This window comes from Semicossyphus pulcher, unplaced genomic scaffold (assembly GCF_022749685.1).
Source record: "Semicossyphus pulcher isolate SPU_LCO1_2020_fin unplaced genomic scaffold, fSemPul1.0.p SCAF_9, whole genome shotgun sequence".
Classification (NCBI taxonomy): Eukaryota; Metazoa; Chordata; class Actinopteri; order Labriformes; family Labridae; genus Semicossyphus; species Semicossyphus pulcher.
The window spans coordinates 17,819,161-17,834,227 of NW_027211770.1; the positions used below are offsets into that span (position 1 = coordinate 17,819,161).

The window sequence follows — 15,067 nt, forward strand, 5'->3', positions numbered from 1 at the left end:
GTTTAAAGGGGTGGAACACACACAAACGCACTTTAACGCACTCTGCCCATGAATAAATAAACCACAAATCAGTGGGATGGATGTCATATGAGGGCCAGATGGGCATCACTTCATTCATTTTTAAGGGAGCAGTCAAAGGGCCTCAGCTTCATGGGGCATTTGGGCTGCAGCCTGCATGCATGTGTGTGTGTCTGTGTCCAATCAATGTGAGGATAAAACAAACACATCCAAGAAGAATGAACTCCGGGGCTGCAGGACAGAAACTCCCAGATGATTTTATCTCTGTGCACATCTGGCGTTGGAGTTAAAAATACACCCCAACACACACACACACACACACACACTCGCTCATACTTACACACACGGCCTTAACCCTTATCATCACAGGAGGAAACAAGTTCACGCAGACAACCTTTCATCTCTGCACTTCCTGATTGGCTGAAGAGCCTTAAGTTTCTAAAGTAGCAGCATCTGATAGGATTTCCTCAGTCTGAGACAAAACAGTCCACGAGGGACGGGAAACACAGAAAGATTTGTCTGTCGCCGGGTTGACCTGGAAACACCGAGCGGGTACTGGCAGACATGCAAAAGACAGAGGGTTACGCACTTTTGTTGTTCCTCTAATCTGGCAATTTTTTAGTTCCTCAGATGGATTTCATCTGGCCACATTTCCCGTCCCCCCCTTTTATCTGTCTTTCATACCATTGTATCCATCCTGGTTGATGTCTCCCAGCGGTGCTATAGCCGTGCCGAAGCGCCCGAACGTGTGTGTGCCGGTGAGGGCGACAGGATCTGAGAAGGTGAGCGGGGCCGTCTGCAGGTACAGGTACACCCTCCCCACCTCTCTGGGTTTGCTCTCCATCTCTCTCTCCATGTAGAGGGGTGCTCCGACCAGCACATCGTCCGTCCTGGGGAGGTAAGACACAGAGTCGATGCTTGGAGATACAAAGAGAGAGTGTATGTGTCTACAGAGTGACGAGAGAGTTTACTACTAACCCATCTCCGTTCAGGTCAGTGACAGCCACCGAGTAGCCGAAATATGAGGCCATCTGAGGAACAGAAAGGGATAAAACATGAATATGGTTACCAGATTTGGATCTAATTTAATTTTCATTCCATATTTTAATTGAATTCATTCAAAAATGTAAGAAACTATGTCAGCTGCTGCCCACAGTGTAGAAGTTATAAGCAGCCCTGCAACATGACAGACCGTGACAGGGATGCGCTCCTCCTACCTGTTCCCCTGTGAAGTTCTGGATGAACGTCAGGTTGGTGGAGTTGATCATCGCCACCTAAAAAAAGCAGGAAGACTTTCAGATTCAATTTGGCATAGCTAATAAAGCACCAAGCATTGTCCTCCAAACAAAGCCAAGCAGCCTGACAAACAGACACACAAAGAATGCAGCAAAAAAGTCAGAAACCGCATAAAAAAGCTTTTATTGTACTGAAACCCCTCTCTTTCCCCCCTGCCCTCCCCCCCACAATCATCCTTTTGCTGCCTTTACCATTTACCCCCTCATCTTTCTCTCCTTCCCCCCATCCTAACCCCGGTCGCGGGGAGAGATGGAGGGGGGGAGGCTGAGAATTCCTTCATAAGACCTAAAATAACAACCACATGGAGACAGCCGGGGGCTACGTGCTCACACACATGCACACACGCACACACGCAGGAGGATACACGTTGACCCAATCACAGATGTCTCAAAGACGTACTAAACGGGGATAGACTTACGCACACAGACAGATGAGGATGTGTAAACACAAATAATGAATCTGAGTTGTCAGATTGGTCACAGGAGAAACCTGATCAGCTTCAAGGTCGCTCACCCGGCCTACCTGCATCCCTCCTTACACTCCCCCCTACTGTGAGCTACGAGCCCCCTCCCATGTGCACTGTCTGTACAGGAAGAAGCATTCTCGCACCAGCTACAACATCCACACATAAAACACACACTCTTTCAATGCGTGCGCGCAGTGTGATGAGTGCTGCGGTTGCACTGCAGGTTAAGGTTAGGGGTCGGGTGTGTGTGGAGAAGGGTTAGTGGGGTTAGGTGGGGTCACCGCCCTCCACATGCAGCGGAAGCCGTGTGTCATTAGGGAGGATTGACACAGTCAGCCCTGGGGACGTGTTCCCATCAGACACACAACAGTTTACACATTGACACATGTACAGTAATTGTTGTTGCGATGTAGACAACCATTTGCACGACTTGACAACAGTTGTCATGCTTATATGTATGGGGGACAAAGTATAGGAAAAGTTTCCCCGTAAGCCATCAAAACAGCTTCAAAGGTCCTTGGCACAGTTTCTAGAAGTTTCTGGAAATTTACCGGAGATATACAAAATATATTCCCTAATTTGGTATTTTGATGATGAGAGTTGCTGTTGAAAAAGTAGGTCCTAGGGGTTCAGCTGGGTTGGGGTCAGATGAATGGGAAGGCCAAAGCATATAATTCACATTATTTGCATACTCATCAGAGCATTAAGGGATATTTTCTTGATTTACTACCAAAATCTACCCTGTTCTTTGTGTTCATTGTACATGTTGATCCATACTTACATATCCAAAGTTCTGCGCTCCTCTCGGGACGCCGGCTATCACCTCTGGGAAATAAGAAAACAAAGACTTAAATTAGCGCGTGCGTATGTGTGAGAAAGACAGACTCTAAAATCCTCTGCCCAGCCCACCCTGTCAGAAGTGCCAAGTGTCGCTGAGCACACTGTGAGTGATAGGGTGCTCAGGCGCTGCTTGTGTATTGATTGACGATGGCGGTGCTGTGAACTTAAAGGGACGATCTGAGGAACCCACCCAGAGAGAGAAGACAGATACCCCCCCCCTCCTTCTCCAGCTCTATGCAAAAGACTAAACCACGAGCCCATAAACCAGGACTTCCCAGTTTCATCTTCACTCAGAACTCCCAGTTACGACCACTTCTCCAGTCTGAAGAGGGTTTGGGGAACACGACCACAACAAGTCTTGGTACCACAACACAACACATCAACAGGCATGTGCAACCTCTTAATGCTCACTTAAAGACTCGCTGACATGTGTTGCGCCTGAGGGCGTTCAGGGCCTTTGCGGGGTTGGTATGGGGGTATGTAAACGCAAGGTTGTCCCGTAAAGATCCCACGAAATGTTAAAGAGGCTCTGATAGACAGGAAATTATGAATCGGAAGACGTGGTGGCACTGGGGGAGGAGGGTCTCACGCTTGTGAGCGAGCAGCAGAACATTGTGGCAGCACAGAGTCTGAAGAGGAAGTCATAAAAAATGGTTTTAAATTTGCTGTAGCATGACTGTGGTTGGACTTATTTTGTTTTCCCCATATTTCTCTTAATGAGAGAGCTTTTTTTGTTGAATTTGCTTGTTTTTCATTTGTGGTACTGGCACATTCGATGGCATGAGAATGAACGGTCAGAAGCACCAGGAGCTGGCAAACACACGTGAACAAAAAGCAGCTGGCGAGTCCCTAAAGGGTGAATATAAGGGCCTGGGTTCACTGACGGCATGTCTAGAGCTGTCGGTCTAGAGCTGCTGCTAACGTCAGGACACGAATTAAAGCAAATACAGAGCAAATTAAAACAGACTAAGGACCCGATCAGACAGGACGCGTTTTAGCAACTGGGGGTGGCTTTTTTGTCATTGTTTTCAATGAGAGGGACGCTTTTTGCACGCTGCTTTTGCTTTGCGGAGCGCCTCGCTTTTTTCCGCTCTGTGCGCCTCGCGTTTTTGAGGAAACGCTCCGAGCACCTTGAGTTGAAAAAAGTTCAACTCAAAGCAGAAAAGCGCCCAACGTCATGGGCGTTTTTTCTCATTGTCCAATCGGATGAAAGGAGAGGCAAGCCTTCTGTCAGTTTACAATGTAATGGTTAGGTTAATGACAACTAATGATTCGGTTGTTGCCTTAACAACAGTAGGAAAAAAGCCGCCCCCAGCTGCTAAAACGCGCTCTGTCTGATCGGGTGTTTACTTCCACAAAAAAGGCAGTGCAGTGCGCCTCGCGTTTTACAGCCTGCAAAGGGCGTCCTGTCTGATCGGGCCCTTAATGGTTACTAACGAGAGAAGCGGAAGGGCTACCAGTCAACTTTCGTAACCTAGCAACAGTAAGCACCGGCAAGAAGCACTCTGAAATTGAGGTAGTGGGCGCTACCTGTGCAAAAAGCGGCACAAGTGGACACAGGTCAAAATTAGAGAGAGAGAGAAATAATTGTACTTTTCAAGTAATCATAATAGAACTCAATGACATCTCCTCCACCTGCACATCTCTATGACATGATGCTATGTGGCGTGCCTGTCTCTCTTTCTACCTAATCTTCTTTCTTTTTCTGGACCGTCTCTCGATCTGAAGAAGTCCACACCGTCTGTAGCTAATCATTCTAATCAGACCAAATGGAGGAGAGGAAATCCCTTTATCAGTAGTTCCTGAAGTCCTGTCCCCTAAGGGTCGCGACCCAGACGTACAGAGACAGTTCTCATTACTGCCTCCAACTTCAGACCAAGACACTGTCACACAGCTGTCCGCTCCCTATCGCTCACCCTGCAACACCCCTCGCAGAGGTCCTGGCATCCAGCCGGAGAGCATAAAGAGACTGCAAACATGTAGAGTTTCAGAGCGTGTTGCAGGGGGCCTCTTGATGTTGTTAGCGAGGGATTCCTCTGGTGCTGCATGTGGTTAGTCGTAATGAGTCGAGTGCTTTCTCACCTTGTTCAGAGTCTCCTGTAAACTCCCCCACTGCCACAGAGTAACCTACAGGGAAATGGGTTGCACATGAGGACATGCGGGTGAGATTAATTCCGCGCAGGACACTCTGTGTGTAATGCAGGACTTATATTTAGATCAACATTGATGTCAGTGTGTGTGTTTGTTTTGTAAATGCACGTTACCAAGGTAGCTGTCGTCGTGTGTGTCCTCAGCAGCTCTGGTGTGTTTCTCTCCTGGAACGCGTCTCAGCACTGCCTTCAAAGAGTAGCCGTTCAGGATCTCCGCGATCCCTGCTGTCATTACCTGACCTGCACACACACAAACACAAAGATAAACAGATAGGGAAAACAAACACTCAGGGTGAGAGAGTCACATCTGTGTCAGCTCAGACCCCCTGAAGGGAGCACCGCTGCCCTCTGCTAAAGCAACCTGCTGGAGCTGGAGCTGGAGCGTCTCCTCCACAACGACACGTCCAAGTCCTCCCTGAGGAAAGCTAAAACACGTCGTTGGCAGAGGAATAGCTGGAAAAATATCCCCCATTGTTCCTTTAAACACCCTCAAGAAAAGGCCTGTCCTCTCTGCGGTGAGGAATCTGAATTATAGGTGAGCACAGGCAAACACCACCCTTCCTCTGCTGTTGAACAAGAGGTCAAACAAACAAATGATTTTATCTACAGCTGCCCTCAACCTTCCATAAATCCTCCTTAATGTGTGTGTGCGCCGACGGGGAGGAAAATGTGCCCTCTGAACTCTCCCTTCCAACTCCTTTCCCACCTCTTCTCCTGCGCTCCGAGTTTATCTCCCAGAATAACACATCGCTGCATCAACTCATTATTAAAGCTCTATCTGATTAATGAGACGCCGTGTTACAAGCTGTTACAGCAGAAGCATAAATCTCTGCTGTTAATCCCGAGTGTCCCTTCCACCCGGCGATGACAAGATTGTATATAAGAACGTCTTTTAACGATGACTCAGGCTGAAGGCTGCGGATAATCGTTGTATATTAGAGACCATAAAATCTAGGCTGAGTGCTTTTATAAACATTCAGAGGAAGTGTTTTAACTGGAGGCAGCCAGCCTTGCCACGCTGAGGGCACAGAGAGGGAGCAGTCCATTAGGCTGTCTGTAAAGCCTGTCTAGTGCGGTCTTGTACGCTGGAGCCTTCATTATTTGACCATATGTAACAGCAGCAATGCCAAACATTAACCTCAGATTATAAAAAACACCAAGCAGTTTATCTGTCACTGAGCCACTTTCTTTTTCCCCCTAAAACACACACTCTCTTGCTCTACTTCGTCTCCGTTTGAGGCAAATGAAGTGTTGTGGAGTGACAGATGACGGGTTACAAATAAAGGGAAGACAAACGAGTTTGTGCGACTGTCTCCTCTCTAAATTTACATGACACACACTCTCGCACACCTGGATACGGGGGAGTAGCGCCACACTTCAACAGCTGAACTCTGACACACTCCGGCTGTGTCCACACCTATTAAGACACTTCATCCCTCTGCTTAGACTACAGCTCGGCATACCCCAGCAAGCTAGCTGACCTCAGCGCTGCTTTCATCAAGCACAAGATCCATCTTTCTCTGCGTCTGACTCACTCCTTTACTTCTCATCTTTCTCTCCCACTCGCTGCAGCGTGTTTCTATCATCTCTGCAACAAGCCTCCATCACTCCCACTGTCCTCCCTGCTCTCTTTTTCTCCCAGTATCTAAATTCTCCCCACCTTTCCCAACCCTGCAGCTTGCCCTTGAGCCTCTTCAAGTTTTTCCAAGCCCCTCTGTGCTTTATCAAGGGGGCAGAGGGGCAGTGCCTCTACACTCCATTGCCCCTCGATCAGCTCATTACAGAACCCAAACACACACTTCCTGCTACAGTGTAACAGACAGAGAGCAGAATGAGGTAAAGGAGCCTTCAGGGGAAAGACTTAACAAAAGTGACGTGTTTCTTTCCACCTTCTCCTACGTAAGACTTCTGTAGTAAAAATGCAAACCTGGCAGGCGATTTCATGTCCATGTGTGTGTGTAGGAGGGCTTTTCTGACTGCTAACCTCATCTTCGTTCTTTTCTCATTTGAACACCAGTCCATCTATGAAATCATCTGAAAAGCGAGAGCAGATACAGGTTTGTTGTTGCAGTTACCTTGCCAGTAATAGCTTCCAGGTCCTCCTACCACCAGCGTTCCTTCCTGGAATAAATACAATTACTCAGGGTTAGTCATGTGACACTAATTTGTTTATGTGCGTGCATGTTTGTGTGAGAGTTGTACGATTTATGTTGTGTGCACGTGATTCCTGCTGTCATGTGTGTTGACAACATGCGGAGAGTGACAGCTTCCTGTACAGGAGGGTAGAGTTGGACCATGAGACAGAGGTCAGAGGTCACACTGACTATACAGCGTGAGAATGTGTAAGCGTGTGTCTATTGTGTTTAGAGGCGACGGGTCATTTCAGGAGTGCTGGCTCCTCTAGGGGCTCTCGTCTTCCCAGTGTCCATAAATCTCTGAAGGGAGACTCTCTGCCTGAGAGGGGACATGATGCGCGCAGGGGGTCGTCATGGTAATAGTGTATGATTGTTGCTGCTATCTTCACCTTGGTGAAATCCACACTGAAGCCAGCCTGGCAGAAGCCCTGTCCCTCTGGGTCTGGATCATCTGAAAACCACACAAACACACACACAAACAGTAAAAACATGCCGCTCAAACTCAAACACAGCATCGTAATAGTTAAGAAAATACATTTTCTGGAACAAAGTGCTGAACTAATGTTGCAGAGAACATTAACTCTATCAAACTACACACATTTACAAGTATGAATACATATAAATGTAGAACCATTGAGGTGTTTAAATTACCGTTTTAAAAGTGCATGAACACAGAAAACGTATGAGAGCATAATAATTTGTTCTCCATTTTGGAGGCACCCTAGGGTGAAGCTTAATGATGCGTAACACACACGCGCACATAAACAAAGGCTGAGTTATAGAGGTAGTCTGAGATGAAACAGAGCTCCTGGAGGCCGAAACATTTGGACTCAGGCGCATGATGAAGAAATATTTCTCCTGCCCTGAGAAAGCTGGAGCATTATTTCCCGCTGTAGTTTACACTGACATTATTCTCGCCTTGATTAGTCAGACCTGGCATAAAAAACAACCTTAAACCAAGAACAAGAGGAAGTGTAAGAATGAATCCGCGTGCATGTGAGTGTGAACGATGCAGGGGTTTTTATGCAGAGCGGATGATGGAGTGGATAAAGCCACTGTGTTTGATCTTCTGTTTATGATGTGCCACCTGATAGGCTCCACTTCTCCTTATCACACTCTGCTGGTGCCTCATATTATAGTACAGGGTAATAGGGGTCACAGGAAGAAAGCAGGAGAGAGGGAAGAAAGTTGGATGTGAAGAGGGGGGTTAAGAAAATCCCATGATTCCTATTTACAGAACCGATGACAGAAAGAAGAGGACCAGAGAGAGAACAGGTACTGTTAAAAAGACAGACTATCAAGTTGCTTTGGCAACTTTTAAATCAACAGGCTGGATAATCTTAAACAGAGTCTCTTTGCTTAGAGTCACTTTTCACCTGCCGTTTTGGTTTTATTTGGCTGCTTGGGAAAAAATATATCAAAACAAGAACAAATAGTTCTCACTTCCAAAGTAAGGAGACATCTGTTGTGTTTCCTTTGAACTGACCCTTTAAACGGTATTACATTGATGAAAGTATAGTCTGTTAAAATAATTCCAAATGCTATGGTTAATAATTTTCATGCTGACAGCAAAGAGAGAAGAAAAAGCAAATGAGGGGAGGATGGAAGCCAGTAAAAGGGAGATAGAGACAGCTGGATGCAGGTCTGCAGAGTGACTCACTGGTCCTGCAGGGTGAGTACTCTGCGTAGGCGCTGAAGTTCTGCACGGCCACATAGCAGGTCCCCACGGGGTCCTTCTCCCCACTTATCTTCACTGTCCGCCAGTGGTAGAGAGGAGCACATGCCTACACAACAAATAACACTTAATACATACATTACATTTATAAATAATACAGACATAAATTGTGACTTTGAGAAGATGGCTAGATGCGTGTCACCTTTAGTTTTCAAGCAGGTATAGTATCTTATTTTAACTGACATCATGTCCACTTACCACCACTTTCCCTTTGTGTGACCTGATCGATGCTCCAAACCACTGGTGTGACTTAAACTCCAGAGGCTCTCTGGTTTTGTTCACCTTTATCATTCTGTTATCTGGAGCGAGAGAGAGGGAGAGAGAGAGAGGAAGAAGAAAGAGACATTTCATAAAAGTGCCAGTAAAAGCTGATACAGACTGTGGTGATGTGTATCCAGGCCGGTCGCTCTGTCTGTGTGAATGGAAAGCATTTGTCCTATATAAGTAGGAACAAACAGCAGCGTCTTAAACAAGCCTGTAACAAACATCAAAACACCATTTGCCCCCCAGAAACAGACATTTGTCAGGATGCTGGGGCCTTTTTTAAGTCAACGACTTTCCCATAAAATGTTAGAACACTTAAGAGACTAACTCTAAAGGGGCCTCAACACATACAAACACACACACACAAACCTGTACACACACATTATGAGCATTTCCCAGCCGACTCACAATAAAGTGTCAGATTTGGTGTGAGCGTATGTGTTCATGTGTGTCTTTTCTCTTCTGTGGATATTTTCCAGTTTTATTAAACACCAGCTGGGTCTCTTTAGAGCCGTGCAGACCCCTCCACATTAAACACCTTCATTTAGCACATGCACACACACACACACACACACACACACACACACACACACACACACACACACACTAGCAGACAATAAATCCATAAAGGCAGGTGTTTTTGCCTGTTAAAGTTCTTAATGTTTCCATAGTCTCTAAGGGAGTGTGTAATTGGGTTTATTTAATTTTAAATCGCTTTAAGAATCAATTTATAACAAGACATACACAGTAGATTTCACCTACTTTCAAATTGTGTTGCATGCTGGAAGGAATTTCTTTTAAATGTGGGGTAAAAAACTGAATAAAGAATATCTTTTATAGAGACTTAGAACCTTGTTTAGCTGCTCTGAGGCCACGACAGAGGGCTGGATACAGCTTGAAGCCCTCTTATTAAATAAATAAAGTTATTACACGGCTATGTTAATGTTTCTGATTTGCTAATTACAGCATTCCAAGGTCTGTTATTTCTTTCTAATAACAGCTACGTTAGCTCGTTTTAATGTGAGTAAAAACAGCTAGGTTAGCTCGGTTTAATGTGAGTAAAAACAGCTAGGTTAGCTCGGTTTAATGTGAGTAAAAACAGCTAGGTTAGCTCGTTTTAATGTGAGTAATAACAGCTACGTTAGCTCGTTTTAATGTGAGTAATAACAGCTAGCTTAGCTCAATTTAATGACAGTAATAACAGCTAGGAGGTTAGCTCGGTTTAATGTGAGTAAAAACAGCTAGGTTAGCTCGTTTTAATGTGAGTAAAAACAGCTAGGAGGTTAGCTTGATTTAATGTGAGTAAATACAGCTAGGTTAGCTCGTTTTAATGTGAGTAAAAACAGCTAGGAGGTTAGCTTGATTTAATGTGAGTAAATACAGCTAGGTTAGCTCGTTTTAATGTGAATAACAGCTAGGTTAGCTCACTTTAAGAAGGCTACAGAGTTAACCGTTGCTAGGGACGCAGCTCTCGCTGTGACTGTAACAGACTATTTTTAAACGGAAAGACAATCATTTATAAATTAATAAAATAATTTCCAAATCAATATATTGTGTCAAATAATTAACAAAGCTGTGTAATAAGTGGGATAATGTATAGTGAGCAGGTTGTTATCATGGAGGAACTCTCACCCAGTCTGGAGTCCATCCTGCGATAACAACCTGCTCACTATACATTATCCCTTACTTATAAATTCATTTTATGCTTCATGCATGTTTTATTTCCTGGTACCTTTACTTTAATGTAATGATTCTTTATTTTAATGAGTAACCACATCCACCATGGTTCACAACCCCAATGCTACACTGGCATGACTTGACACATCTGCATAAGGTCACTGAAAACATACACAAACACACACACATGCTCATGCACATGTGAAGCTGATGTATGGATATGAACCCGTAACAGTGCACACAGATGTTCGCCACTCGTGCTGATATTCTGTACACTGTGCATGTGTGTGTCTCTTCTTCTGGTTTATACCTGTAATAAAGCGTCTTTTGTAACTTTAGAAATATCCACCGTAGCCCCTGTCATCAATCAACTTCTGCATACCCACCCATTCATGAGACTAGATACACACACATGCACACGACTGCACACAGATTAGCTCCTCTGTGTTTATTCTTTTATCCCAACAACCTGAAATTTTGCCCCAGAACACTTCACATTAAAATTAACCCACTTTTAGACTAAAATAGCCTATCATTAACTTGAGGGAGATCTGCATGCAGGCTTCCTTTAGTTCAGGCAGGACAATGTTGTCTTGCTTGTTAAGTAAGGTCAACTTTTTATACACATATCACAAATCCCAGTACTCTACAGTTGACTTTCCAGTCTGTACAGACACCCTGCTTGCATCAGCTGATCTGCTATCAGCTGTTAGTCGATGCCTCCACATTAGCAGCTCATTGATACATCCGCTGTTCAGCAAGCAGCTGACCAGCAACATTCAATTATATTCATTCATCTCGACACAGTAATATATATAACATGGCGGTCCTCTCTTGCTGCTGCAGCTCTAGCCACATATAAAAATGCCTTATTTTGTTTTATGTCTCTTCTTTTGCACATGAGCATTTGATACTCTGCTACAATGTCATCTTTATGTACGCTGGCGACTTTCTCTGAAACATGTCTGATAAATAAGAACTCTTTTTGCAGCTGAGATATCCCTGAAAGAGCAGAACCACCTCCACCAAGGTTAACTGTGGAATAAAAGGTCAGCCTCTCACAGATGATAGAAGACCTCACAAAAAAAGAGACAGAAAAAGAGAGAGATGGATGGAGTGAATGGACTGATGGAGATCGAGAGACAGAGAGAGGGAAGGGGAGGGGAGGGGAAACGAGACAGGGATAAATTTTCAAGATCTAATAAAAAGCAGACCTCACCCAATCCCCTTTCTTCGGAAGGGGAACTAAATTCCCATGTGCATACAGTTTACCCCCCCTCTCCTCTCTCTCTCTTGCTTTCCCACTTGCTCTCTCTCTCTACCACTTGCACACACTTACTTCTCAGATGGAAAAGCGTGCATCAAAGACATTAGATGCACAAACACAGGCTGATTGGACAGTTGATGATATACTTAAAACCTTAATCAACATGACGTAGACTTACACCAGTTACCTTTTTGGTTAGATGCAGCTGATGAGACCCATATGTCTTATCTCTCTTTTTCAGGCATGTGCACACACATACCAGACACACAGGTTACAAAACTCCGCGTAACATCTGGGGCCACCTATGACTTTAAAAGGATCGACTCGGACGCTTGTTGAATTTCATTTCACTGAAATTCTCCTCATGAAACAATCACACTGAGCATATGTATCACAGTCTGTCCAAACAGTTACGTTTTTCCTTTCCAAGTCCTGTAACAGGAGCTGATTGAACACATTTATACCCAGCATGGGCCCCCTGGGGGGGTCTGGCATACATTTATTTTGATCCCTGAAAAAGAGAGGGATTGGTAAAGCTTTCAGGTTACTCACTGGAATTGTCAAAAGGTATCTGCCTGCAGCTGTCAGGGAGACCCGGCCAGGGGCAGTAGTAGACGGCTCCAGCCTCCACAACGCCAGGCTGGGAGGTGTTCGCCTTTGGAGCCCCCACCAACACACTGAACCTGGTGGGGAGATGGAGGAAGAGATGTATATGCAAGAAGACATGCAGGAGAGTGTTCAGTGCATTATGTAGGCTTGTACATAAATCTCAGCAGACATCTGACAGTATGGTATGCAGTATGTGCAGCTAAAGAGATGATGAAGCCTCACCTCGTATAAGTCACTTCAACTTTAATCTACTGTATTGATCTTGGCTGAACTAGATTTATGAGTTAAAGTGAAGTATGCCTATTAGATCATAACTCCTGCAGGACCCTGTTGAGACAACTTCAGTCCTGATGTTGCCACTCACGTGTTGCTGTCGCTGGTAGCTTGATAGAAGTCCACAGAATAACCGAAATAACTTCCCTCGGGTCCCCTGTAAACCGTTGGGTGCTCTGCGTAAAGGTTAAAACTCCAAACTCCATTTAGCGCCGACAGCACCCCGAGAATAAACATCCCCGCGGAGGAAACACAGTCCCATGCACGCTCCATCCCCAAAGAACAGCCAGCTGCGCACGAGTCCCAAAAAAATGAGAGGGAACCGGGAGAGGGGGAGAAAAAGAGAGAGAGAAAGAGAGAGGGAGTCTCCTCCGTGCAGGTGAGGTAGGTTTGTCCCGGGTTAAGTCCGCAAACTGGCTGTCACTGGATCACTGCGCTCTCCTAAAACTGCCTCCTGACACCCTGAAACCACCAGGTCTGCCCCGAGTCTCAGCTTCTAGACTGCACAGCCGCGCCCCCGCCCTCTGCACAAAACTTTACCCCCTGCCCACACACTGAAACACACACTGACACGGTCATACACACACATTACAAGGCGCAGAGCTCATATGAGCGCGCGGCAGGGCCGGCTGGCGCGTCATCGCTCCTTTTAAGGCACAGATATATTCGCTGTGGCGAATTGGGAGCTTCACCCTGCAAAAATAAATAATACTGAAGTGGGATTTACAACCACCTTCTCACATCAGTCAGAAAGTATAAGCAGACACATGCGCGCGCGAATGAAAAGATTTGTAGTCCATAAATTAAACCACTTTATGTGTTTTATTGGGCACTTTGTTCAACCATATACAGTTAAAACAGGGCCGCGTTTCCTTCCGGTGAGAATAATCTCTTGTAATTATCTGCGTAATTATTATGTCGGTTTACAGCACAAATCTCCCGAGCTCTGCAAGTTGAGGAAGTTTTGGCCTGCTCGCCGTTTCACTCAACACCAGGCAATTTTTCTCCATAAACCTCAGAGGTAACATACTTCGCTCTTGCTGAAAATAATATCCTGCAATGAAGAATCGTTTTAAAGAGGTGACAGACGAGAGAAGCGGCGTTTTTTTTATTTAGCTCGGCATACTTGGGGAGTTTGTTTTTATTTAACTAAGCTTTATGGGCACATTATTGTTGAATTATACTCCAGATAACTGCCCCACGGTGTTGTAAAACGGCACTGGAGTGTGTTTCCTGTCAGGAGAGTTGATAAGAAGCAGGTGAGAAGGTGAGGTAAAAAGTGTGTGAGAGAGGAACCTCAAACCTTGACCTGCCAGATGGAGAAGTTTCTCACCTCCACAGCCCCTTCCTGCCCTGCCCTCCTCCTGCAACGCATTTCTTTCCATCAACACATCAATCCCTTGTTGTAATCATGTCTTATTGTTTCACTTACTAAGTGCAAGAGTGAAGTTTATGTGAGAGAGAAAGAAGAGTAAGGGAGAGGGCCTGCTCTTCCTCAGCTGCTTCAATGTAAATCTGAGATGAAGAGGGGAAAAAATCCACAAAAATGAGCACATAGGAGACAGATGTGTTCCCTCAATTGATGAAAAAAAGAAAGATGGTGATGGTGATAGAGTGAGGAGGCTGCAGGCGGACACATTCCTGTTCTTTTGCCCCACTTGGCTTTGGTTTGGCCATGCTATGACGCCAGGTAACTACAATTTAAAAGCAGCTCAGTTTCAGTGTAGTGCTCTTTTTCTCTCCTGTCTTACATCCTATAAAGTTCCCACAGATATCTCATTTCAAGGAATAAAAACATTCACTCATGTCAGTCTGCCTTCACAGTTCATTCTGGATTGATTATTGCACCAGCACAGTAGTGCTTTATATTCCACACACTGCGCCCGTGTTTCTCCTGCTCTCTTTACTAACTCTTTATGAGACTGTGTTGTGTCAGATTAGGCTCACATCCTCTCTGCATTAGACAAATCCATTAGACACACACCCAGCCTGTATTACAACACGCATGTGCTCCTATGCAGGAGAAAGCATGCACAAATGCATCAACAGTGAGGTCTTTTTCTGATCCAGGAATAAGTACTTAAATGGTATTAAGTGCATTAGTGCAACACTTGTGTTGAAGGGTGACTAAATAAAACATGACACGGTAGTAACATGCCAAACACGCCACTCCATATGAGGATGTAGAATAGGAAGGCGATGTTTTCGTATTTTGATGAGCAGACCGTAACATGAGGAATATTTTCTGTTTGCTGAGACATACTTAAGTGACCGTCAGTGTCCTGGAGATTTAGGGAATTACTGTCTTAAAGTCTCTGGGGATAGAAACACAAGTTG

General features: G+C 45.1%; 1 protein-coding gene across 1 annotated transcript in view; it reads right to left on the reverse strand.

Annotated features, from left to right (window-relative positions):
- The window catches only part of itga8 (integrin, alpha 8), a 44,013-nt gene extending 30,896 nt beyond the window's left edge, over positions 1-13,117 (reverse strand). The window contains exons 1-12 of the mRNA XM_069655580.1: positions 12,822-13,117; positions 12,401-12,531; positions 8,839-8,939; positions 8,566-8,689; positions 7,295-7,356; positions 6,846-6,891; positions 4,885-5,010; positions 4,703-4,747; positions 2,562-2,605; positions 1,236-1,292; positions 997-1,049; positions 703-908 (exon numbers count right to left, since the gene is read on the reverse strand). Coding sequence (XP_069511681.1) covers positions 703-908; positions 997-1,049; positions 1,236-1,292; positions 2,562-2,605; positions 4,703-4,747; positions 4,885-5,010; positions 6,846-6,891; positions 7,295-7,356; positions 8,566-8,689; positions 8,839-8,939; positions 12,401-12,531; positions 12,822-13,003 — 1,177 coding nt within the window. The 5' untranslated portion in view covers positions 13,004-13,117. The remainder of the gene's footprint in view (positions 1-702; positions 909-996; positions 1,050-1,235; positions 1,293-2,561; positions 2,606-4,702; positions 4,748-4,884; positions 5,011-6,845; positions 6,892-7,294; positions 7,357-8,565; positions 8,690-8,838; positions 8,940-12,400; positions 12,532-12,821) is intronic.
- Positions 13,118-15,067: the final 1,950 nt, after the last annotated feature.